We start from the raw sequence: 25,023 nt of genomic DNA on the forward strand, positions 1-25,023 counted from the left end.
ATCTTCGGAAACTTTTACAAGAGCTTCTTCGTCTGGGTTTAACATCCCATTCACAAGTTTTGGACAGTAATGTTCTTCCTTATTGTTCTTCCCCTGGTACGTTTATAAGCTCCTCACACTTCATTCTATGCTCCAGGTCTTCTCATTTGTGAAGGCTAAGCAAGTAGTCATGTGACTTTATGGGCCGTAGAGGAGCAGTTTTCATTGCATGACCACTACCTTCTCCATAGACATGTAACTCTGGAAGAGGAGACAGGAAGTGTATGGTAAAGCTCTGATGGCCTTGGTTTGGGGGTGGGGGGACCTTAGACAATCGGTTACTGACCACTGAGGAAACTTGAATTTTGTTTTCCTCACTTAGGAGGAAAAAAAGCCAGTATCTTTCTTTTATAGGCCCATCTCCTGTGTTGTTGACCTGTGGTGTATGGTGCCAAGATGTTAGCTGCAGGTTCTATAATGTATTATTAATTTTTAAAGCTCCAGCATATTCCATGGTGCTGAACAAAGCAAGAAACCATCATGAGACACAAAACAATACAGACAATGGTGTACACCAACATCCAATATACAGAATTGGTCATTACAGTGACAAAAGGAACATGATGAATACAAAGTATAACACATTCCAAGGCACAAAAGGGAGATAGAGCCCTGCCCTTGCAAGCTTACAATCTAAAGGAATGGGGGGGGGGGGGGGTGATGACTGTATGGGTGGGATAGTATTCAGTAGTCTTAGAGGCAGTGTGTTTTAGGTTATGTAGTAGAACAACTTGACCAGAGGTTAAAAGGGGTAATGACCTACGGCAGAGCATATGCTTGTCAGAAAAGTGAGTTTTGAGGGAGCGTATAAAGATACCAAAGGTTGGAGAGTGACTAATGTGTTGTGGAAGGGCATTCCAGAGGAGGGGTGAAGAAACACAGAAAGTTGTGAGATGAGGCTTTCTTAGATCAGGTGTGTTTTTCCAGCACCTCACATAGATGTTCAATTGGATAGAGATCTGGGCAATTTTGAGGCTATTGTAGGCATTTTCAGCAGTGCACAGCATACAGTAGTGCTTTTATCCTTACACCATACAATTTTAGCAGAAATGTACACAAATGTGTGTAAATAATCATCTGCTGAAGCTCTGTGTGCCTAATTCTATGTCTCTCTCTGCCATGCAGTGTAAACAGTTTACAGCCAGGGACATCTCATTCTGAATTTTTTTTTTTGGGGGGGGGGGGGGAGAGAGCATCCATCTAAGTAAGGAAAAAGTGCAGGTCTTTCTTTTCAGATCCTTCTCTGTATCTAAAAATCTCTCAGCTGTTCTCATATGCTCTGTGAGAAAGCAAGAAGGGCTGAAACAAACAGTAAATTCTCTGTGAATAGTGACAGAGAAGTAGAACCTACCTACATGGTATGGCTCTAGCCCAATGCAGACACAAATTGTTACAAACAGCAAACAAGGCATGTTTTGTTCTACACAGACTTTGATGAGAGATCTCTGAAAAGCTTTCTACTGCTGCTTGCTAAAAGTTCTACAGAAAGTTCTAAAAGCTCTATAGGTATATGGGATTTACAGAAAAACAGTTTCTTTAATAGTTGTTCTTTAACAAATTACACGCAGACTTCTCACTTTACAATTTCTTGATTTATTTTCCCCCTCGTACTACTATCTTCTGGTAAAGTTCCTCTTTAAGCCTGATGCGGTGTAGGATTTACGCTGCCTGCCGTTTCTGCTCCTGACGTGATCATGCACACCCGAGAAGGAGATTAAGCTGTCATATGACAGTTGACATCTCCCCTCAGTGATTAGGAGTCGGGGACGAGCGGGGATGCCCATGGGGGTTAGGGAGCCTGTCCCGAAAGGGTTAATCTTGTACCATGTTGGTTTAGCCATCTTCTGAGCGGAGAGCCTCCATAAGAAGATATGCTGTTTCTGCCGTGTCACTCCGGAGAGCCCCTTTATCTGCACTGGGTTGGCGTGTAGTCCTTGTATCGGGTTAGCCATTGCCGCTCTGTCGCCATCTCCAGACTAAACACATCTGAACGGACGCATCCAACTCGGAGCTGCTCACCTAGCCCCTGCCAGTGAGACGCGGACCCCCCCCGATCCTCCCCTCCTTCACATGCAATTTCCACAGGCCCACTGCTAGACCCGGAGGCTGGAAATGAAAACCACTCTGTGATAGCCGGCCCCGTCAGCTTCTCCCCCTCGCCTTGAAAGTTTGTAACTACTCTAGAGGCTTCATGTATGAGGTCAGCATCCCTCAAGGTAGAATTCTTGGCAAACTGGGATTTTCGGCGGAGGAATTCTGGGAAAGGAAGGATGATTTTTGGAACTCCGGTTACAGGGCAGCGTTCAAACGCTCTGATCCGAAAGACAAACATTCCACCCCTCCATCCCCCCCTGCGGTCACCGAGGATTGATGGGAGGAGGATCAGCGCATGATGTCATGTACAGTCTGGGGATGTGTCAGTCTTACAGGCCCTGTGACACCCCCCCCCCCCCCCAGTGATGATAGCGGCCTAAAATATGTGACCAAGGGAGGACACTGCTATGTGACCAAGGGAGGACACTGCTATGCTAAAGTAGAAATATTCAGTATATGACACTCATCTCTGAGCCTAGATCTAAATAAGTGGTTACCTTGCGCAGCTGATGGTCAGTCTCCTATGGGCACGTTATAAGTACAGGAAGTCCCCCCCCCCCCCCCCCCCCCCCCATGCCTGCAGTGTCTACCTCTGTGCCACCTCCTTCCCCTGTTCCCTTTGTGCCTCCTCTGTTTCCTCAATGCCCCCCGCTGTGCCTCCTCTGTTCCCTCAGTGCCACCTCCATTCCCTTAGTGCCCCCCTCTGTGCCACCTCTGTTCCCTCAGTGCCCCCCTCTGTGCTACCTCCGTTTCCTCAGTGCCACCTCTGTTCCCTCAGTGCCACCTCTGTTCCCTCAGTGCCACCTCTGTTCCCTCAGTGCCACCTCTGTTCCCTCAGTGCCACCTCTGTTCCCTCAGTGCACCCCCTCTGTTCCCTCAGTGCACCCCTCTGTTCCCTCAGTGCACCCCTCTGTTCCCTCAGTGCACCCCTCTGTTCCCTCAGTGCACCCCTCTGTTCCCTCAGTGCACCCCTCTGTTCCCTCAGTGCACCCCTCTGTTCCCTCAGTGCACCCCTCTGTGCCACCTCCATTCCCTCAGTGCCCCCTCTGTGCCACCTCCGTTCCCTCAGTGCCCCCCTCTGTGCCACCTCTGTTCCTCAGTGCCCCTCCCCTCTGTGCCACCCTCTGTTCCCTCAGTGCCCCCCTCTGTGCCACCTCCGTTTCCTCAGTGCCCTCCTCTGTGCCACCTCCGTTTCCTCTGTTCCCTCTGTGCCACCTCTGTTCCCTCTGTGCCACTCTGTGCCACCTCTGTTCCCTCTGTGCCACCTCTGTTCCCTCTGTGCCACCTCTGTTCCCTCTGTGCCACCTCTGTTCCCTCTGTGCCACCTCTGTTCCCTCTGTGCCACCTCTGTTCCCTCAGTGCCACCTCTGTTCCCTCAGTGCCCCCTCTGTTCCCTCAGTGCCCCCCTCTGTGCCACCGCCATTCCCTCAGTGCCCCCCTCTGTGCTACCTCTGTTCCCTCAGTGCTCCCCTCTGTGCCACCCCCATTCCCTCTGTGCCCCCCTCTGTTCTACCTCTGTTCCCTCTGTGCCACCTCTGTTCCTCTGTGCCACCTCTGTTCCCTCTGTGCCACCTCTGTTCCTTCAGTGCCACCTCTGTTCCCTCAGTGCCCCCCTCTGTTCCCTCAGTGCCCCCCTATGTGCCACCGCCATTCCCTCAGTGCCCCCTCTGTGCTACCTCTGTTCCCTCAGTGCTCCCCTCTGTGCCACCCCCATTCCCTCTGTGCCCCCCTCTGTTCTACCTCTGTTCCCTCAGTGCTCCCCTCTGTGCTACCCTCTGTTCCCTCAGTGCTCCCCTCTGTGCCACCCCCATTCCCTCTGTGCCACCTCTGTTCCCTCATTGTCCTCTGTGCCACCTCTGTTCCCTCAGTGCCCCCTCTGTGCCACCTCCATTTCCTCAGTGCCCCCCTGTTTCCTCAGTGCCACCTCTGTTCCCTCAGTGCCACCTCCATTCCCTCAGTGCCCCCCTCTGTGCCACCTCCATTCCTTCAGTGCCCCCCTCTGTGCTACCTCTGTTCCCTCAGTGCTCCCCTTTGTGCCACCTCCATTCCCTCTGTGCCACCTCTGTTCCCTCATTGTCCTCCTCTGTGCCACCTCTGTTCCCTCAATGCCCTCCTCTGTGCCACCTCTGTACCACCTCCATTCCCTCTGTGCCACCTTCGTTCTCTCAATGCCCCCCTCTGTGCTACCTCTGCCACTGTGTCCCTCTGTACCAGCCCAGAGTCTGTCCCCCCCCGCCCCCCCGTGCCTGCAGTGTCTACCTCTGTGCCACCTCCTTCCCCCGTTCCCTTTGTGCCTCCTCTGTTCCCTCAATGCCCCCCGCTGTGCCTCCTCTGTTCCCTCAGTGCCCCCCTCTGTGCCACCTCCATTCCCTTAGTGCCCCCCTCTGTGCCACCTCTGTTCCCTCAGTGCCCCCCTCTGTGCCACCTCCATTCCCTCTGTGCCACCTCCATTCCCTCTGTGCCACCTCCATTCCCTCTGTGCCACCTCCATTCCCTCTTGCCACCTCCATTCCCTCAGTGCCCCCCTCTGTGCCACCTCTGTTCCCTCAGTGCCTCCCTCTGTGCCACCTCCATTCCCTCAGTGCCCCCCTCTGTGCCACCTCTGTTCCCTCAGTGCCCCCCTCTGTGCCACCTCCATTCCCTCTGTGCCACCTCCATTCCCTCTGTGCCACCTCCATTCCCTCTGTGCCACCTCCATTCCCTCTTGCCACCTCCATTCCCTCAGTGCCCCCCTCTGTGCCACCTCTGTTCCCTCAGTGCCTCCCTCTGTGCCACCTCCATTCCCTCAGTGCCCCCCTCTGTGCCACCTCCATTTCCTCAGTGCCCTCCTCTGTGCCACCTCTGTTTCCTCTGTTCCCTCTGTGCCACCTCTGTTCCCTCTGTGCCACCTCTGTTCCCTCTGTGCCACCTCTGTTCCCTCTGTGCCACCTCTGTTCCCTCTGTGCCACCTCTGTTCCCTCTGTGCCACCTCTGTTCCCTCTGTGCCACCTCTGTTCCCTCTGTGCCACCTCTGTTCCCTCTGTGCCACCTCTGTTCCCTCTGTGCCACCTCTGTTCCCTCTGTGCCACCTCTGTTCCCTCTGTGCCACCTCTGTTCCCTCTGTGCCCCCCTCTGTGCCACCGCCATTCCCTCAGTGCCTCCCTCTGTGCTACCTCTGTTCCCTCAGTGCTCCCCTCTGTGCCACCCCCATTCCCTCTGTGCCCCCCTCTGTTCTACCTCTGTTCCCTCAGTGCTCCCCTCTGTGCTACCTCTGTTCCCTCAGTGCTCCCCTCTGTGCCACCCCCATTCCCTCTGTGCCACCTCTGTTCCCTCATTGTCCTCTGTGCCACCTCTGTTCCCTCAGTGCCCCCCTCTGTGCCACCTCCATTTCCTCAGTGCCCCCTTGTTTCCTCAGTGCCCTCTCCTGTGCCACCTCTGTTCCCTCAGTGCCACCTCCATTCCCTCAGTGCCCCCCTCTGTGCCACCTCCATTCTCTCAGTGCCCCCCTCTGTGCTACCTCTGTTCCCTCAGTGCTCCCCTTTGTGCCACCTCCGTTCCCTCAGTGCTCCCCTTTGTGCCACCTCCATTCCCTCTGTGCCACCTCTGTTCCCTCATTGTCCTCCTCTGTGCCACCTCTGTTCCCTCAAGGCCCTCCTCTGTGCCACCTCTGTACCACCTCCATTCCCTCTGTGCCACCTTCGTTCTCTCAATGCCCCCCTCTGTGCTACCTCTGCCACTGTGTCCCTCTGTACCAGCCCAGAGTCTGTTTCCCCCCCCCCCCCCCCCCGTGCCTGCAGTGTCTACCTCTGTGCCACCTCCTTCCCCCGTTCCCTTTGTGCCTCCTCTGTTCCCTCAATGCCCCCCGCTGTGCCTCCTCTGTTCCCTCAGTGCCCCCCTCTGTGCCACCTCCATTCCCTTAGTGCCCCCCTCTGTGCCACCTCTGTTCCCTCAGTGCCCCCCTCTGTGCCACCTCCATTCCCTCTGTGCCACCTCCATTCCCTCTGTGCCACCTCCATTCCCTCTGTGCCACCTCCATTCCCTCTGTGCCACCTCCATTCCCTCTGTGCCACCTCCATTCCCTCTGTGCCACCTCCATTCCCTCTGTGCCACCTCCATTCCCTCTGTGCCACCTCCATTCCCTCTGTGCCACCTCCATTCCCTCTGTGCCACCTCCATTCCCTCTGTGCCACCTCCATTCCCTCTGTGCCACCTCCATTCCCTCTGTGCCACCTCCGTTCCCTCTGTGCCACCTCTGTTCCCTCATTGTCCTCCTCTGTGCCACCTCCGTTTCCCCAGTGCCCCCCTCTGTTCCCTCATTGTCCTCCTCTGTGCCACCTCTGTTCCCTCAGTGCCCCCCTCTGTGCCACCTCAGTTTCCTCAGTGCCCCCTCTGTTTCCTCAGTGCCCTCCTCTGTGCCACCTCTGTTCCCTCAGTGCCACCTCTGTTCCCTCAGTGCCACCTCTGTTCCCTCAGTGCCACCTCTGTTCCCTCAGTGCCACCTCTGTTCCCTCAGTGCCACCTCTGTTCCCTCAGTGCCACCTCTGTTCCCTCAGTGCCACCTCTGTTCCCTCAGTGCCACCTCTGTTCCCTCAGTGCCACCTCTGTTCCCTCAGTGCCACCTCTGTTCCCTCAGTGCCACCTCTGTTCCCTCAGTGCCACCTCTGTTCCCTCAGTGCCACCTCTGTTCCCTCAGTGCCACCTCTGTGCCACCTCTGTACCCTCAGTGCTCCCCTCTGTGCCACCTCCATTCCCTCTGTGCCACCTCCGTTCCCTCTGTGCCACCTCCGTTCCCTCTGTGCCACCTCCGATCCCTCTGTGCCACCTCTGTTCCCTCTGTGCCACCTCTGTTCCCTCATTGTCCTCCTCTGTGCCACCTCTGTTCCCTCAATGCCCTCCTCTGTGCCACCTCCATTTCCTCAACGCCGCCCTCTGTGCCACCTCTGTACCACCTCGATTCCCTCTGTGCCACCTGCGTTCTCTCAATGCCCCCCTCTGTGCCACCTCTGCCACTGTGTCCCTCTGTACCAGCCCAGAGTCTTTCTGCCTCCCAACTCCCCCCCCCCCCCCCCCTCCCCTCCAGTCGGTCCTCCACTGTGCCTCGTTTTGTCTTAGTGTTTATTGTAATGCGCTAATTTAGCTTACATGAAATTTCACGTAACGTTTTGCAATTACTACAATTACGATATGTAATTACGTTTTAGACATTGAACTGATTTCAGATGATCCTTTCGTGAATTTTGCCTTTGTTTTTGTTAAGTTACGAACTAGGTAGTCGTACACTATTTTTCCTGTAAATTGCGATAACACATTTGTGCAAACAAGAAACAAGTGGGCCCCTCTGGAATGATGGGCTCTAAATCCAGGATGACTTTGTCAGATAGTTGTCAGTGGCGCGTTTACAATAAGACTGTCACATCACTGCCAATTTACTAACCTTAGTACTAACCAGCAGCCCGCACTGTGTTGCAATATGACCAGGGGGGACATGTAGTGCTTTATAATTATTTAGCATTTATATAGCGCCGACATCTTCAGCAGCGATGTACAGAGAGTAGACTGTCTTGTCACTTAACTGTCTCTCAGAGGGACTCATTATCACAGTCGTATGTCTATGTATGTATCATGTAGTGTGTGTATCGTAGTCTAGGACCCATAACGGGGGAAGCCCTTTAACGTATGTTTGTTTTTGGGATGTGGGAGGAAACTAGAGTGCTTGGAGGAAACCCACACAAACACGAGGAGAACATACAAACTCTGTGCACACAGTGCCGTGGCTGGAATATGAATTGGGAACCCATTGCTGCAAGGCGAGAGTCCTAACCACTGCGCCACCTTGTTTTATCTACAAATGGCAGACTCGGCCTGAGGTTTTCATTGCTGGTGATCGGAAGTAGCTGAAATAATTCAGATCTCTGTGATAGTGGGCAGTCACTGTCATTCTTCCACCGTCACCTGATGGCGATCAGAGCTGTCACTGTAGAGTGTGCCGTCACGTTTGCTGTACTTGACCGTTCCTGTTTTGTGTCCGCAGGCTCGCTGGTTCTGGGAGGGGTACTTCAGGTCCATGAAAACCATCGCCCTGACCACACTGCAGATCATCAACGACCGCATCTACCCCTACGCCTCCAAATCCTACGAGGACTGGAATGACCCCCCATCTGTGGTAAGAGCTAAAGCTGTCACCTCCACTTCCCTGCCCCTTTATCTGTCACCTCCCCACCCTTCATCTGTCCCCCACCTCCCCATGCCCTTATCTGTCACCCTCCCACCCCATCCTCTTATCTGTCATTTTTCCACCTCACCATCTTCCCCCCTCCTCCCTATCCGCTTATCTGTCACCTTCCCACCTCATCATCTGCCGTTCCCACCCCCAACTCCTCCCGATCCCCTTATCTTTCATTTCCCATCCCATCATCTGTCTTCGCATTTTTCACCACCAGGACCCTTTTCTCTGGGGCATAGGTGTGGTCAAACCAATGCAGATGACATGTATGTATGTATGTATGTATGTATGTATCTCCTTAAAATGAACCGCGCAGCATTTTAGCCCTCAGGGCATCTCAATAGCGCATTAAGAATGCATGCTAACATGAGGCTTTTATTACCCTACTTTCTTGGCCTGCTCTCCATAAAGAGCAGGCAGATAAGGACTGCTGTAATTAGCAGTAGCAATGTGCAAACAAAAGCTTTTATCAGCAAGAGGGGTAATGAGATACACTGTACTTCAAACAGCTTAGAAAAGTCACACTTGAGTACATTCACCTTACGTTGGATAAGTGAGGAGGAAGGGGGTGGCAGCTCCTACATCTATTAGAAACCAGGACAGATTGCAGAAAAATAAAGCTGCTTGGATCCCTTTGAGAGTCCTCCCCCTTTTCTCCCACTTCTTACACCAGAATTACTCCCCCTCCCCACCTTTACATCAGCCCACCCCTTTTTCTTCCTTTCTCCCTCCACTCCTATCTAATCATATGGACATCAAAGTCTCACTGAAACTTACTTGTCAGATAAAGTGTGTTAAAGGGGAACTTGCCAAAAACGTTGCTTTGTTGCAATTTCAGTATCAGATGGATGGTCAGCAGTTACCTGGTGCAACCAATCAGGATTTAGCTGTTGAATTAAACAAAGTTTCTGATTGGTTGTTTTGGGTAACCGCTTCAGTATTTATGTCGGCCCCACCATGTGGTCCTCGGTGAGATATTTCTCTGTCCCAGCTTCAGCCACAGGATCAAATGTTTCCTCGAATTGCCACTGATTGCATAGTGTGTGGCCACTTTCACGTGTTGTGGCGAGATACAGCAGCATGGCGTTATTTGCTGTGATTGGCTTGTGACGCTCTCCGCAGAGGGTTCTGCATGTTTCGGACTGGTTGGCCCCAGCTCTGTCCTCTGCATACTAATCACACAGATGCCTCTCATCTGATTCTCATTATCACAAGAGATCAGCTCTCTGGGATGTGACATCTGAGCTCATATGCTGACAGCCACACTGCTGGGGCGACACACCCAACTTACTCAGCATTGTCCTAGTCCATGTAATGTGACAGCCCCCACCATCAAACAGGAATACTACACATAGTCCTAATGGCCGGACTGCTAAAGAGTCTTAAGCCTTAAAAAATTCCTTTTTTTACTTGACATTTATGTGTAAGCAATATGTGCAGAGCTAAAACGCCGCATTCCCGCTGCAGAACGATGTAATTAAACACCCCAAATCCCCAGGTAAAAATTCGGGGCACCTTCCTGGTAGAGGCAGAGCTTTGTGCAGTAATTCTGCCTCTACTCTCGTCAATCTCCACAGATCTCCGCCTCCTCCCGCCCCTCTGTCTTCTTTCACTGAGAGGGGCGGGGAGAGGCGGAGATCTGCAGAGATTGACTCCAGCAGAGGCAGAGCTACAGCGCTAAGCTCTGCCTCCCCCGGGCAGCAAAATCCACGACCTGGAAAGTCGTGGAATTTTGCCCCAGGGATTTGGAGGGGGGGTTTAATAACATCGTTCTGCTCGAATGCGGCATTTTAGCTCTGCACATGTTGCAGGACTGGGGGGGGGCATCTCAGAGTTAATTACTTACCTGATCCGATGCTGCACCACTTTCCTTGGCAATGCAGTTGCAGCCATGTTTCCAAAGTCTGTCGAAGCTCTTCGGAAACGATGCCGTGTCCCGCCACCAGCTTGGCAGCCACCAATTAGGCTGCGGCAACGTAGATGAAGGTGGCCAGAGCGTCAGCAAAGATTTAGATAAAAAAAACAAAACTGCCAAAACCGCAATTCCGAGGGTTACAGTGCAATCTGGCCTGCCTGGATGAATTACCTTGTGTCAGAAATGTATTTATTACTGAGACCCCTTTGCCCCCCTCCCTGAGACTCTTCTCTCCGTTGTTGATCCTCTCTAGCCCTATATCATTAAGCCAGTCTTTTTTTACTTTAAAGCGGACCTGAACTCAGAATTTCCTCTCTGCTGTAAAAGATATAAGCAACAGCATAATAACCTTTAAATAAAAACATTTCTTTGTTTTTTGCTTATATAAATCCTGCAATAAATCTGCAGTGTCTACTTCCTTCTTTCAAGGAAGCAGACATAGGGTTAACATCCTTTGTTTACAAATTAGCTGCTCTGCCGAGGCAGCCAGCTGACACAGCTCAGAGATCAAATTACAGTGGTGATTATATACAGAGGAGGGGGCGTTAGACAGGCTAAACTCTCTAAATACATACGGGGGGCATTTCTCTGTTTTCCTTAAGCCGCATCTACATGAGTAGATGCGGCCGAGTCAGCCACTTACATACCTGATATTTAACTCTTTCATGCAGAGGAAGAAAAAAAGGAACACAGCATAGTTATTTGTGTGCTAGGCACTGTACATACACATGTCTATCTCATCATGTCACATGTCACTTCGGGTATCCTTTAAGTAACTGGAGACAGACTCGACCATCCCTTTTATTCCTTGTTCAATCCACTCATTATATGCATAATTTAGCTTCGATTCCCCCCCCCCCCCCCTCCGGCACACACAGAGCGGGCCGAATTAAATGGCGTCCCGCCTTAGCGTGCCTCTGGTCGTGAAGGAGTTACTAACCCCCCCACTGCCCTTTAACCAGCGCAGGATGAGAATCACGCTGACATTCTTTCTCAGAGTATGCCGTGGAAATACATTGTGCATAATTGGACCACAACACAGAATAAATCAAGGCTTTTCCTTTTTCGAGAGTCTGGTAATTCATAATTGAAACCACATTGGCGTTAGAGGGGTTGGTATTCAAGAAGGGGAAAAAATATCAGAAATACCAGGGAAAGCTAAAACGAGCCGTGTTCTTCATCTGTCATGACAGCGGGCTCGCTTGGCGGGTGAATGGATGGTGTGTGGGGGGGGGGGGGGGGGGGGTGGATCGGTTGGTGGGACATTTGGTTATTGGTGCCATTCCTGTTATGACACCAAATGCCTTTTCTATCCCTTTTGTTACTTAAAACAAACCTGAACTGGAAAATAAAAGTCAAAATAAATACACGTCATACTTGCCTCCCATGTAGTCTACTCATTAATCTCTTTATCCTCTCCCGCCTCCTGTTTGTCCACTGTGATCAATGGAATTCTCTGTCCTCCAAATAAATGCCTATTACCCCTTAACAGCTTCCGTGTCAGCACTCCGTTAACCAGTAATATCGCTCGAGCCTTAGGAAAACATGGACATTACCTTGCACTTCAGTTGTCTTTTCAGTTATAACTGATATAGGGGATAAGGTTCCTAAGGCTTTCAGCTTCCAGAAAGACAAGTCTGATTACATCTAGTCAGAACTGAATCAGAATTGTTTTTATTTTTCCAAGCACGGCTGGCCATGCTCGGAATTGGGTTTGACACAATGGTTAGGCACAGTGAAAGTACTACAACATTGGAAGTAAACAAAAACAACACAGATGTACAGAGACAACAAACGTGTTGCAAAGATAAGACAGTAATAGGGGTACAACCACTAGCAAGTGAACAGAGCAGCAACACTGTCAGGTGCCAGCAGGCAACTACGGCCTAAGGGGGGGGAGTGACTTGACCGCAGGGGAGAGAGTGGATCAGGCAGAGTTCAAGAGTCTGACGGCTGCAGGGAAAAAAGTGTTCATGCGCCGTGTGGTCCTTGCGGGGATGGTCCAGAACCTACGGCCCGTTTTTAGCCGTCTGAAGAAGCTATGGCCTGGGTGGAAGTGGTCGGCAGCAATTTTCATTGCTCTAGTGTGCAATCTGGTGCTGTAGATCAGGTCTAGAGGGGGAACGGGTCTTCCAATAATTATCTCCGCTGAGCCAATGACCCTCTGAATTTGGTATCTGTCGCTGGCGGATGAGCCAGCGTACCAGTCCAGGATGGAGAAGCAAAGGACCGACTCAATGGTGGGCGGAGTAGGAGAACTTCAGAAGTTCCTGGGCCATGCCAAACTTCTTTACTTGGCGATGGAAGAAGGGTCTTTGCTGTGCCTTCTTATGTGTTGAGATGGTGTTGGCCCTCCAGGTCTGAAGGAGGAAGAAATCTGTGTTAGATGCAAATGGTGAGCTTCTGAGAGGAACTGACGGCGAGGTAAGTATGTAATATTTATTTGCAGGTTCACCATGTTGGAATTTTAAATAATTATACTCTGTTCGTGTTCCCTTTTTAAAGGGCTTTTAACTAAAATAAGCAATAGTCTCTTACGGCTACGTTTTACGTTTTTTGACGTAACGATCATTGTACGAAAAAAGGGATTTTTACTTCATCTGTTGCCCTTAGAGGAGAGTTAGCGAATGGGAAAGCTCAGGAAAGCAATAAAACACGAACAACGCATTGATGTTACCGAGGCTCCGGCTGTGATGTCCGTTTTGCATGGTCATTTTTACCAGAAGGGAAATTTGCCACTTTGCCTGAGAAAATGACCAAGAAACGTCTCTTGTGCCACAGCTATGAACTGGGCACTCCTACCATTTCAGCCACTTATACATTTACTCTAGGTGTTGTGTGTGCCACCATGTTTTCATGGATGGGACTAGGACCACCAGGAGCTAGAGAAGGGCCCAACCCTAGATCGGACATTTGAGATGAACGCCAAGGTGAGGTGAACGCACAAATAATAACTTCCAGGAAGTGGTGACGGGAGTGGTAAAGCAAGCAGGGCAGGGCCGTTAGCATCGGCCTTGCTGTGTCCAGCTGTTTACAAATGAAGGTCTGGCCTGAGTTGTAGACTGTGCCTGCTCCTGCTTCACTGCACTGCTCCTATTGGCTAACTGTCACTAGACCGGTGCCCACTAAGCCTCTCACGAGGATCACATGACTAGAAATAACCGCTTGCTGATGGAAGCCACTTAGGAAGGAAAGGGCAGGTACAACTCATGACGTAAGCCAAGAATTGAACTTCATCCCAATCAGTAGCTGATACCCCCTTTCCCACGAGAAATATTTTCCTTTTCACAAACAGATCATCAGGGGGCTCTGTATGGCTGATATTGGGATCTATTCATAAAACATTTGCGGGGGGGAAAAATCTTGGAGGGAAAACACCGCATCGGTATTTTAGACTTTTGTGTGCTAATTCATAAAAAAGTTTACACTTGCGATAATAGGTCGGGGAATTCCTGCACTAAACTGGCAGTGCTGCTGAGCTGTTACATTTGCTGGCTGAGTTGATACATTTCTCTGTGCGGAGACAGTTACTATAAAGGAGGCAGCCCCAGCATTCCTTTAGATGTGCATTTTTTTTTAAACTGCCTCTCCTTGCGCTGAATCTGTCTATTAGTCTTTCTAAACAATCTATTTAATTGCCACAACTTAGTAGAACTTCAAGAAATGTTACACATGCAGGCTGTCTGATGTGAAATTTATCTGAAAACAGGTACCCAAGGGGTTAAAAAACACAGCCTGGGTATTACGGAATGCCTTTTTTGTTCTGCTCTCACTGCTGCTTCCCGGGAGGCCTGTCTCCATTAACTTAGCTGTTATCCGCTCTCTTATCACCTTTTCTAAACAGCCGGTATTCTCCGTCACAATTCCGCTTGCTCTAATCTTTATGAATTGACGTGTTGAGATAATCTCTGCACAAGGCGGTAATTTCCCGCACTGCTCACCAATTGTAGCTTTTCATACGGAAACAGCTTTTATGAATGAACACTTTGCTAAATGGTCGGGAAAGTCAGCTGTTTTGAGCATTACCGCATGCGGGAATGCTTTATGAATAGAGACCATTGTGGTGAAACCCCTCCCACAGTGTGATGTCAGGACGGATTTCAAATGTACAGACAGGTGTAGGTCAATACAGTAGAGTTTTTTTGTTACCTATTAACAGTGGTTTTACTAAAGTTCATGGGCCCTCCAGCGAAACTTTTAGGCCCCCCCCTCCCCAATGCTCACACCCCTCCCCTTGGTGCCCTTCACAGCCTTTGGGGTCACCTCATGAGGTCGCAAAACAAATGTGGCCGTCATGATCTTCACACCCATAAGGCCACGTTCACATTAGCAAACGCGCACGGCCGTGTTTTCGGAACGCAGTGTACACGAATGCACGTCATGCGCGTTTGTATGCGTTGCATGGCTGATCCCATTTCCCGGAGCGCATGCAGTGTGAACATCAGACAGTGCGGTCTATGCACTGTCGGATGTAGTGCGTGTCTGCCTTCTGCATGCGTTCCCGAAACGTGGATGGGAACACGTGCAGTGTGAACGGGGCTTAACAAGTGTAGCCACAAAAAACACCTGATCTGAAGGATGGACCTCTGCATTTGGGGAAGGGAAGGTTAGTAGGCGTACATGTAATTTACCTGCCAGGAGATTTGGGTGCAGGGTAAAGCTAAAAAATAGCTCACCCTGATCCTGCAAAAAGGTCCCGGTTGCGTTAGTTACTATTTCCCCTTCAGGCCGCCATGGACTCAGGTGGGGGGTGTGATGGGAAGGGGGGGGGGTAAAGATGTAATTCAGTAGCCAGATATTGTTGGCGGACGAATTACGCTGTTTTTTAAAATAATTTAGGCGTCTTTTAACGGAGTCCAAATTACTGTCTAAGTGCCGCTTTAGCCGTAATTCTGATTACAGCCTACGGCGGCACCGGCTGTGCTGAAATTTCCCATGCTATCTTTCTTTGCTTTGGTTAGTATTTTGGGTCCCAGAACAGCTCTGGACCCTCCTGTGATCACAGGGGCTGCTGCCGTCTAGTTATGCCACTGTTAACTAAATAATCGTGTGAAAGTCTTAAGGGGCCCATACACTGGTCAATTTCAGCCATCGATCGATTGATCAATCGGAAATCGATACTACCAAATCTATAGATCGATTTGTGGCCAATTTCGACCGATTTGATCTATCTGACAGGATGGAAAATCTAGGTCGATCTGCTGCTGGCAGCAGATGGATGGCCCATAGAGTTGCATTGGATCTAATGGTCCAATAATGCATTTAGATTGATTTCCATTAGATTTAATTCTGAAATCTATTGGAAATCGGTTCCTAGTGTGTGGCACACATCAGATAGATTCCTGTCAGATGCCTGTCGAGTAGAATCTGACAGGAATCTATCTGATGGGCGAATCTGCTGCAAATCTATAAGTGTGATATAGCAGGAGTAGATTATGAGTGATCAGGTGCATACACACGCACTACCGGTGGCAACGACTGGTCTTTCAGACCCTCCTGCTGGGCGGACGTTCAGCCGACAGTAGTGCATGTGTACGCGCTGTCCGCAGACTGATAAGGCTGTTTCTGATCGATCAGCTCAGCGGATCGTTGAGAAACAGCTTTATCAGTACGCCGACAGCGCGTACACATACACTACTGTCAGCTGAACGTACGCGCAGCAGGAGGGTCGTTGTCGCCAGTAGTGGGTGTGTACGTACCTATCCACTTCACTAGATCACCAACAGCCAATCACAATTGTTTACTTTCTGTGCTTGTGTCAGTTGGCGTGGCCATTTGGAAAGTATGCAGTAATCGCATCTTTTTGTCTGTAATAGATAAGCTCTGCCCAGATAGGAGAACCATCAGAACATCAGTCATTCACAATTGGGTTTGCCTCCTGCCATAATAACAACAGGACCACAAGTCGCCTCTCGGCCTGGCCGTGTCCCCTTCACCTCTCACCTGGCAGTGGTTTCCTGCTAACAGGACTGAATTATTGGCTTGCTCCTGTGCCCAATCTTTCCTTTTGAAGAGGTCAAGAGGTCTCAGACAGCAGACGCTCTAGCAGGGGGGTCGCCGACTCTCCAGTCTACTTGAAACCGAACCTTTGAAAGGCCTGTTTCAGTGTCTATCCAACAGGGCCACTTGTTAAGTGGAAACATTTAATGACCAGCCAGTTGTGGACCTCAGGGTGTTGATGGCTGTGCAGAAGAAGATCAGGACCTCTAAATGGTTTAGATTGAGCCAGTTCTGAACTTTCAGGCCTTGGTCCTCCATGCGGTTCCTGGTTCTGCTCTCTAGTCTCTGGCCTGGAGAGTGGGTGGAGACACTGAAGCTTCTCTATAGTGCTTGCTGTGTCCTCAATGTCCTCTCGGGGTCAGCAGGTGGAAATGGACAGCTGCTGTATCTCTGGAGATTGGAATAGCGGAGATTTTACCAGCACCTGTTAATTACAGAGATCTGTATCGTGTTACTGAGACGCGAGCTGTGGATACGTTTATGTAGCTGTTCTGCGTGCTGTTTATGAATCCGGCCTATGATGTGCAGGTACAGAAGACTCTTCAAGAGACCCTGTTATGGTTTGCTGTGTTTGTATGTAAATTCTGCTATGTTAAAGGGAACGAGAGACGAAGCACCCTTGTGTATTTTACCATATAAATCAGTAAGAACATTAGAGAAAACGCTTACCATGCTCTCCGTTTCATCCTCACTGCTAAAAGTGTCTGTTATCAGCTGTGATAAGAATCCCGGACTGAGCATTCAGTCTGGCTTTGCCGGGAATGATTATAGCTGAGTCATTATAGCAGAGCCGCAAGGGGGCAGGCTTGGGCTTGAAAAGACACCAGACAAGACAGACTCCGCTATAATCTTTCCATAGCAAAGCCAGACTGAGTGCTCAGTCGGGGATCCTTATCAGAGGTGATAACAGTCAGATTAAACAGAGAACAATGAAACAAAGAGCAGATTAGGTGTTTACTGTCATGTTCCCACTGATTTATAAGGTAAAATACAAGAGGGTGTTTCATCTCTGGATCTCTTTAACCACCCTGGCGTTCTGATAAGATCGCCAGGGCGGCTGCGGGAGGGTTTTTTTTAAATAAAAAAAAAACTATTCCATGCAGCCAACTGAAAGTTGGCTGCATGAAAGCCCACTAGAGGGCGCTCCGGATGCGTTCTTCTGATCGCCTCCGGCGGCCAGAAGTAACACGGAAGGCCGCAATGAGCGTCCTTCCGTGTTTCGCTTACATCGTCGCCATGGCGACGAGCGGAGTGACGTCATGGACGTCACCTGACGTCTTGACGTCAGCCGCCTCCGATCCAGCCCTTAGCGCTGGCCGGAACTGTTTGTTCCGGCTACGCTGGGCTCGGGCGGCTGGGGGAACCCTCTTTCGCCGCTGCACGCGGCGGATCGCCGCGGTGCGGCGGATCGCCGCGGTGCGGCGGCGATCAGGTAGCACGCGCGGCTGGCAAAGTGCCGGCTGCGTGTGCTGCTTTTTATTTCATTAAAATCGGCCCAGCAGGGCCTGAGCGGCACCCTCTGGCGGTAATGGACGAGCTGAGCTCGTCCATACCGCCCGGCTGGTTAAATTAAAGCGCAGCTGCAGCCACAACTTTGTATCCAGTTTTGAATAGAGTGGTAGAGGGATAGATGAGGTTTTTATGGCTTTTTTATCCATGTTGGGTTGGGGACACTTCCTTCTTCCAGTAGTCACAACAAGAGAACAGGAAATGAAAAAGAAAATCCTCAAGATTTATCAGTATGCTCAATCGTCTGATGAGAAACAAATCTTTTTACTTGATTTAAAGGCAACCCCGAGGTAAGGGATATGGAGGCTGCCATATTTATTTCCTTGTAAACCATGGCAGTTGCCTGGCTGTCCTGTTGATCTGCTGATATTAATCAGAGCACCTGATCTGCTGCATGCTTGTTCAGGGGCTATGGCTATAGAGAAGCAGAGGATCAGCAGTTCTGCCAGGCAATTGTTTAAAGTGGATCCGAGATGAAGTTTTATTCATTGCATAATTGTGTTCCTTACATATAGTTTATAGGGAATTCCTCAAGCCAAATATTATTTTTTTTTTTGTTTTAATACTCTAATTCCCTATAAACTAAACAAGCCTCGGCCACAGCTTCTCCAAAACGGCAAGGCACTCAGACCCATGTCGCAAGGGCTTATGGGAGCTCAGTCTGGGCAGGAGGAGGAGGTTACTACAGCAGGAGACATTGGCAGCGCTTCCAAACAGAGGCTGCACCCGAATTGACTACCTGCAATAGATGTGCAGAGCTCCACAATTGTGGACTAAAATACACAACGTACATTCAAAACAGGTACAGCAAAGGAGGACGTTAGCTTCAGTATAAATAATATATGCACAAATTATTCCCTACTAGACTTCCCCACGGCGATGACGGGTCCTCTCGGGGAAGACCTACCGCTAGTCTAACAATAAAAACACAATTTTTTTCCTAGTGCTGCTAGTCATAAAATGGTATAAACAGTTCTCTCAAACAGACATCAAACAAATGACAGCGCTAATAGGCTGCAACTGAATTGTAGACCAACAGAGGCATTTGCATTCAAGGCATGTATTTAGCCCCTGTGGGGCTCTGCATGCCTCTGTTGGTCTACAATTCAGTTGCAGCCTATGAATGCTGTCATTTGTTTGATGTCTGTTATAGAGGAGGTTACTAGCCAGAGATTTCAGAGGGACAGGGGAGTGAATTTTTCACAGGCTGAGGGGTGGAGATGCAGTTGCAGATTACCTGTATAATGATGACAAACAGAACATGGCCGCTCTCATTGTATCACAGGAATAAATCATCATAAACTGTTGAAGCTGTTTGCAGCCAGATTTGCTGTGTAAACTTTAGATAAGATATATAGACAAGTTACTTGTTATAGTTAGTTTTTCATCTCGGTTCCGCTTTAAAGGGAAATACAAATGGAAGCCTCCATATCCCTCTCATCTCATGTTCCCTTCAACCTTGAAGGAAAACCTGTGTGAAAAATGTGCACAGTAATTTAAAGTGAACTTTAAGGGCTCAGCCACACTATAAGCTTTTTTCTGAGCGTTTTGTGATTGATTAGCGTTTTCTGAGCGCTTTATAAAAATTTCTCCCATTTACGTTCATTAAAATTGCGGTAAAAATTGCTGCGATTTTTACTGCGTTTTTAATGAAAGTGAATGGGAGAAATTTTTAAAAGCGCTAATCAATCACAATGTGCTCAGAAAAGTGCTTATAGTGTGAATCCGGCCTCACCGAGTAAAATTTTTAATAAACACATGACATATCGGCAAATTAATATTACATACTTAACTCGCCATCAATTCCTCTCCGAAGCTCACCATTTATTTTTTCTTACAATGATTCCTTTGCCAGGACTGAAATATATAATTTGCTTTCAGTTATTGTGTGTATCAGTTGCTGTCAGTTATAACTGAAAGGATAACTGATGTGCAAGGTAATGTCCATGCTTTCCTATGGCTCAAGTGGGCGATATTACAGTTTAACAGTGTGCTGACCCGGAAGCTGTTACAGGATCATTGCCATTTTTAAATTGGAGGATGGAGAATTCCATCGCTCACAGTAGACAAACCGGATATGAGGAGAAATAGATTGATGCATAAACTCTGCAGGAGGTAAATATGACCTGTTTATGTTTATTTTAACTTTTAATTTTCAGTCAGGTTTGCTTTAAAAGTACGTACAAATTAATAAATAATAGAGTGGACCTGCGTGCTTAGCTGTTGTCTTTATTGTGATCTGTTAAAAATTGCTGACCTCTGTGTCTGGGAACAGGAAGTGTGTATCTTCCTGTGTGCATGCAGCAGGTTGGGTGTTTCTGACATTATTGTCAGAACTGACAAGATTAGCTGCATGCTTGTTTCTGGTGTTATTCAGACACTACTGCAACCAAATATACCAGCAGGGCTGGTATTGTTTAAAATGAGATAAATATGGCAGCTTTCATATCCCTTTCACCTTGAGTTCACTTTAAATTCAAGATTTGGTTACCCTTTTGATATGGACTGGATCCGCTGACAGATGACTGGCTTGTCTGCGCCGTGCATGGTAACGTTTGGTTGGAGGGTAGATGATTGGCTTGTCTGCACCGTGCATGGTAGCGTTTGGTTGGAGGGGTAGATGATTGGCTTGTCTGCGCCGTGCATGGTAAGGTTTGGTTGGAGGGGTAAATGATTGGCTTGTCTGCGCCGTGCATGGTAACGTTTGGTTGGAGGGGTAGATGATTGGCTTGTCTGTGCCGTGCATGGTAACGTTTGGTTGGAGGGGTAGATGATTGGCTTGTCTGCACCGTGCATGGTAGCGTTTGGTTGGAGGGGTAGATGATTGGCTTGTCTGCGCCGTGCATGGTAACGTTTGGTTGGAGGGGTAGATGACTGGCTTGTCTGCGCCGTGCATGGTAACGTTTGGTTGGAGGGGTAGATGATTGGCTTCTCTGCACCGTGCATGGTAACGTTTGGTTGGAGGGGTAGATGATTGGCTTGTCTGCACCATGCATGGTAACGTTTGGTTGGAGGGGTAGATGATTGGCTTGTCTGCACCATGCATGGTAACGTTTGGTTGGAGGGGTAAATGATTGGCTTGTCTGCACCGTGCATAGTAACGTTTGGTTGGAGGGGTAGATGATTGGCTTGTCATAGTGCATAGTAACGTTTGGTTGGAGGGGTAGATGACTGGCTTGTCTGCACCGTGCATGGTAACGTGTGGTTGGAGGGGTAGATGACTGGCTTGTCTGCACCGTGCATGGTAACGTGTGGTTGGAGGGGTAGATGACTGGCTTGTCTGCACCGTGCATGGTAACGTGTGGTTGGAGGGGTAGATGACTGGCTTGTCTGCGCCGTGCATGGTAATGTTTGGTTGGAGGGGTAGATGATTGGCTTGTCTGCACCGTGCATGGTAACGTTTGGTTGGAGGGGTAGATGATTGGCTTGTCTGCACCGTGCATGGTAACGTTTGGTTGGAGGGGTAAATGATTGGCTTGTCTGCGCCGTGCATGGTAATGTTTGGTTGGAGGGGTAGATGATTGGCTTGTCTGCGCCGTGCATGGTAATGTTTGGTTGGAGGGGTAGATGATTGGCTTGTCTGCGCCGTGCATGGTAATGTTTGGTTGGAGGGGTAGATGATTGGCTTGTCTGCGCCGTGCATGGTAATGTTTGGTTGGAGGGGTAGATGATTGGCTTGTCTGCGCCGTGCATGGTAACGTTTGGTTGGAGGGGTAGATGATTGGCTTCTCTGCACCGTGCACGGTAACGTTTGGTTGGAGGGGTAAATGATTGGCTTGTCTGCACCGTGCATGGTAATGTTTGGTTGGAGGGGTAGATGATTTGCTTGTCTGCACCGTGCATGGTAACGTTTGGTTGAAGGGGTAGATGATTGGCTTGTCTGCACCGTGCATGGTAACGTTTGGTTGGAGGGTAGATGATTGGCTTGTCTGTGCCGTGCATGGTAACGTTTGGTTGGAGGGGTAGATGACTGGCTTGTCAGCACCGTGCATGGTAACGTTTGGTTGGAGGGGTAGATGATTGGCTTGTCTGCACCGTGCATGGTAACGTTTGGTTGGAGGGGTAGATGATTGGCTTGTCATAGTGCATAGTAACGTTTGGTTGGAGGGGTAGATGACTGGCTTGTCTGCGCCGTGCATGGTAACGTTTGGTTGGAGGGGTAGATGACTGGCTTGTCAGCACCGTGCATGGTAATGTTTGGTTGGAGGGGTAGATGACTGGCTTGTCTGCACCGTGCATGGTAACGTTTGGTTGGAGGGGTAGATGATTGGCTTGTCTGTGCCGTGCATGGTAACGTTTGGTTGGAGGGGTAGATGATTGGCTTGTCATAGTGCATAGTAACGTTTGGTTGGAGGGGTAGATGACTGGCTTGTCAGCACCGTGCATGGTAACGTTTGGTTGGAGGGGTAGATGATTGGCTTGTCTGCGCCGCGCATGGTAACGTTTGGTTGGAGGGGTAGATGACTGGCTTGTCAGCACCGTGCATGGTAACGTTTGGTTGTAGGGGTAGATGATTGGCTTGTCTGCACCGTGCATAGTAACGTTTGGTTGTAGGGGTAGATGATTGGCTTGTCTGCACCGTGCATGGTAACGTTTGGTTGGAGGGGTAGATGATTGGCTTGTCTGCACCGTGCATGGTAACGTTTGGTTGGAGGGGTAGATGATTGGCTTGTCAGCACCGTGCATGGTAACGTTTGGTTGGAGGGGTAGATGATTGGCTTGTCTGCACCGTGCATAGTAACGTTTGGTTGTAGGGGTAGATGATTGGCTTGTCTGCACCGTGCATGGTAACGTTTGGTTGGAGGGGTAGATGACTGGCTTGTCTGCGCCGTGCATGGTAACGTTTGGTTGGAGGGGTAGATGATTGGCTTGTCTGCACCGTGCATGGTAACGTTTGGTTGGAGGGGTAGATGATTGGCTTGTCTGCACCGTGCATGGTAACGTTTGGTTGGAGGGGTAGATGATTGGCTTGTCTGCGCCGCGCATGGTAACGTTTGGTTGGAGGGGTAGATGATTGGCGTGTCTGCGGCGTGCATGGTAACGTTTGGTTGGAGGGGTAGATGATTGGCTTATCTGCACCGTGCATGGTAGCGTTTGGTTGGAGGGGTAGATGACTGGCTTGTCTGCACCGTGCATGGTAACGTTTGGTTGGAGGGGTAGATGATTGGCTTATCTGCACCGTGCATGGTAGCGTTTGGTTGGAGGGTAGATGATTGGCTTGTCTGCACCGTGCATGGTAACGTTTGGTTGGAGGGGTAGATGATTGGCTTGTCTGCACCGTGCATGGTAACGTTTGGTTGGAGGGGTAAATGATTGGCTTGTCTGCACCGTGCATAGTAACGTTTGGTTGGAGGGGTAGATGACTGGCTTGTCTGCACCGTGCATGGTAACGTGTGGTTGGAGGGGTAGATGATTGGCTTGTCTGCACCGTGCATGGTAACGTTTGGTTGGAGGGGTAGATGATTGGCTTGTCTGCGCCGCGCATGGTAACGTGTGGTTGGAGGGGTAGATGACTGGCTTGTCTGCGCCGTGCATGGTAACGTTTGGTTGGAGGGGTAGATGATTGGCTTGTCTGCGCCGTGCATGGTAACGTTTGGTTGGAGGGGTAGATGATTGGCTTGTCTGCACCATGCATGGTAACGTTTGGTTGGAGGGGTAAATGATTGGCTTGTCTGCACCGTGCATAGTAACGTTTGGTTGGAGGGGTAGATGATTGGCTTGTCATAGTGCATAGTAACGTTTGGTTGGAGGGGTAGATGACTGGCTTGTCTGCACCGTGCATGGTAACGTGTGGTTGGAGGGGTAGATGACTGGCTTGTCTGCACCGTGCATGGTAACGTGTGGTTGGAGGGGTAGATGACTGGCTTGTCTGCGCCGTGCATGGTAATGTTTGCTTGGAGGGGTAGATGATTGGCTTGTCTGCACCGTGCATGGTAACGTTTGGTTGGAGGGGTAGATGATTGGCTTGTCTGCACCGTGCATGGTAATGTTTGGTTGGAGGGGTAGATGATTGGCTTGTCTGCGCCGCGCATGGTAACGTTTGGTTGGAGGGGTAAATGATTGGCTTGTCTGCGCCGTGCATGGTAATGTTTGGTTGGAGGGGTAGATGATTGGCTTGTCTGCGCCGTGCATGGTAATGTTTGGTTGGAGGGGTAGATGATTGGCTTGTCTGCGCCGTGCATGGTAATGTTTGGTTGGAGGGGTAGATGATTGGCTTGTCTGCGCCGTGCATGGTAATGTTTGGTTGGAGGGGTAGATGATTGGCTTGTCTGCGCCGTGCATGGTAACGTTTGGTTGGAGGGGTAGATGATTGGCTTCTCTGCACCGTGCATGGTAACGTTTGGTTGGAGGGGTAAATGATTGGCTTGTCTGCACCGTGCATGGTAATGTTTGGTTGGAGGGGTAGATGATTGGCTTGTCTGCACCGTGCATGGTAACGTTTGGTTGAAGGGGTAGATGATTGGCTTGTCTGCACCGTGCATGGTAACGTTTGGTTGGAGGGTAGATGATTGGCTTGTCTGTGCCGTGCATGGTAACGTTTGGTTGGAGGGGTAGATGACTGGCTTGTCAGCACCGTGCATGGTAACGTTTGGTTGGAGGGGTAGATGATTGGCTTGTCTGCGCCGTGCATTGTAGCATTTGGTTGAAGGGGTAGATGATTGGCTTGTCTGTGCCGTGCATGGTAGCGTTTGGTTGGAGGGGTAGATAATTGGCTTGTCTGCACCGTGCATAGTAACGTTTGGTTGGAGGGTAGATGATTGGCTTGTCTGTGCTGTGCATGGTAACGTTTGGTTGGAGGGGTAGATGACTGGCTTGTCAGCACCGTGCATGGTAACGTTTGGTTGGAGGGGTAGATGATTGGCTTGTCTGCACCGTGCATGGTAACGTTTGGTTGGAGGGGTAGATGATTGGCTTGTCTGCACCGTGCATGGTAACGTTTGGTTGGCGGGGTAGATGATTGGCTTGTCTGCACCGTGCATGGTAACGTTTGGTTGGAGGGGTAGATGATTGGCTTGTCTGCACCGTGCATAGTAACGTTTGGTTGTAGGGGTAGATGATTGGCTTGTCTGCACCGTGCATGGTAACGTTTGGTTGTAGGGGTAGATGACTGGCTTGTCTGTGCCGTGCATGGTAAAGTTTGGTTGGAGGGGTAGATAATTGGCTTGTCTGCACTGTGCATGGTAATGTTTGGTTGGAGGGGTAGATGATTGGCTTGTCATAGTGCATAGTAACGTTTGGTTGGAGGGGTAGATGACTGGCTTGT

At 49.9% G+C, this 25,023-nt stretch overlaps 1 protein-coding gene across 1 annotated transcript in view; it reads left to right on the forward strand.

The window, feature by feature from the left end:
- Positions 1-25,023, forward strand: part of EXT2 (exostosin glycosyltransferase 2) — a 120,497-nt gene that overhangs the window by 36,542 nt on the left and 58,932 nt on the right. The window contains exon 8 of the mRNA XM_068260821.1: positions 8,144-8,275. Coding sequence (XP_068116922.1) covers positions 8,144-8,275 — 132 coding nt within the window. The remainder of the gene's footprint in view (positions 1-8,143; positions 8,276-25,023) is intronic.

Source organism: Hyperolius riggenbachi, chromosome 11 (assembly GCF_040937935.1).
Source record: "Hyperolius riggenbachi isolate aHypRig1 chromosome 11, aHypRig1.pri, whole genome shotgun sequence".
In the NCBI taxonomy this organism is placed as follows: domain Eukaryota; kingdom Metazoa; phylum Chordata; class Amphibia; order Anura; family Hyperoliidae; genus Hyperolius; species Hyperolius riggenbachi.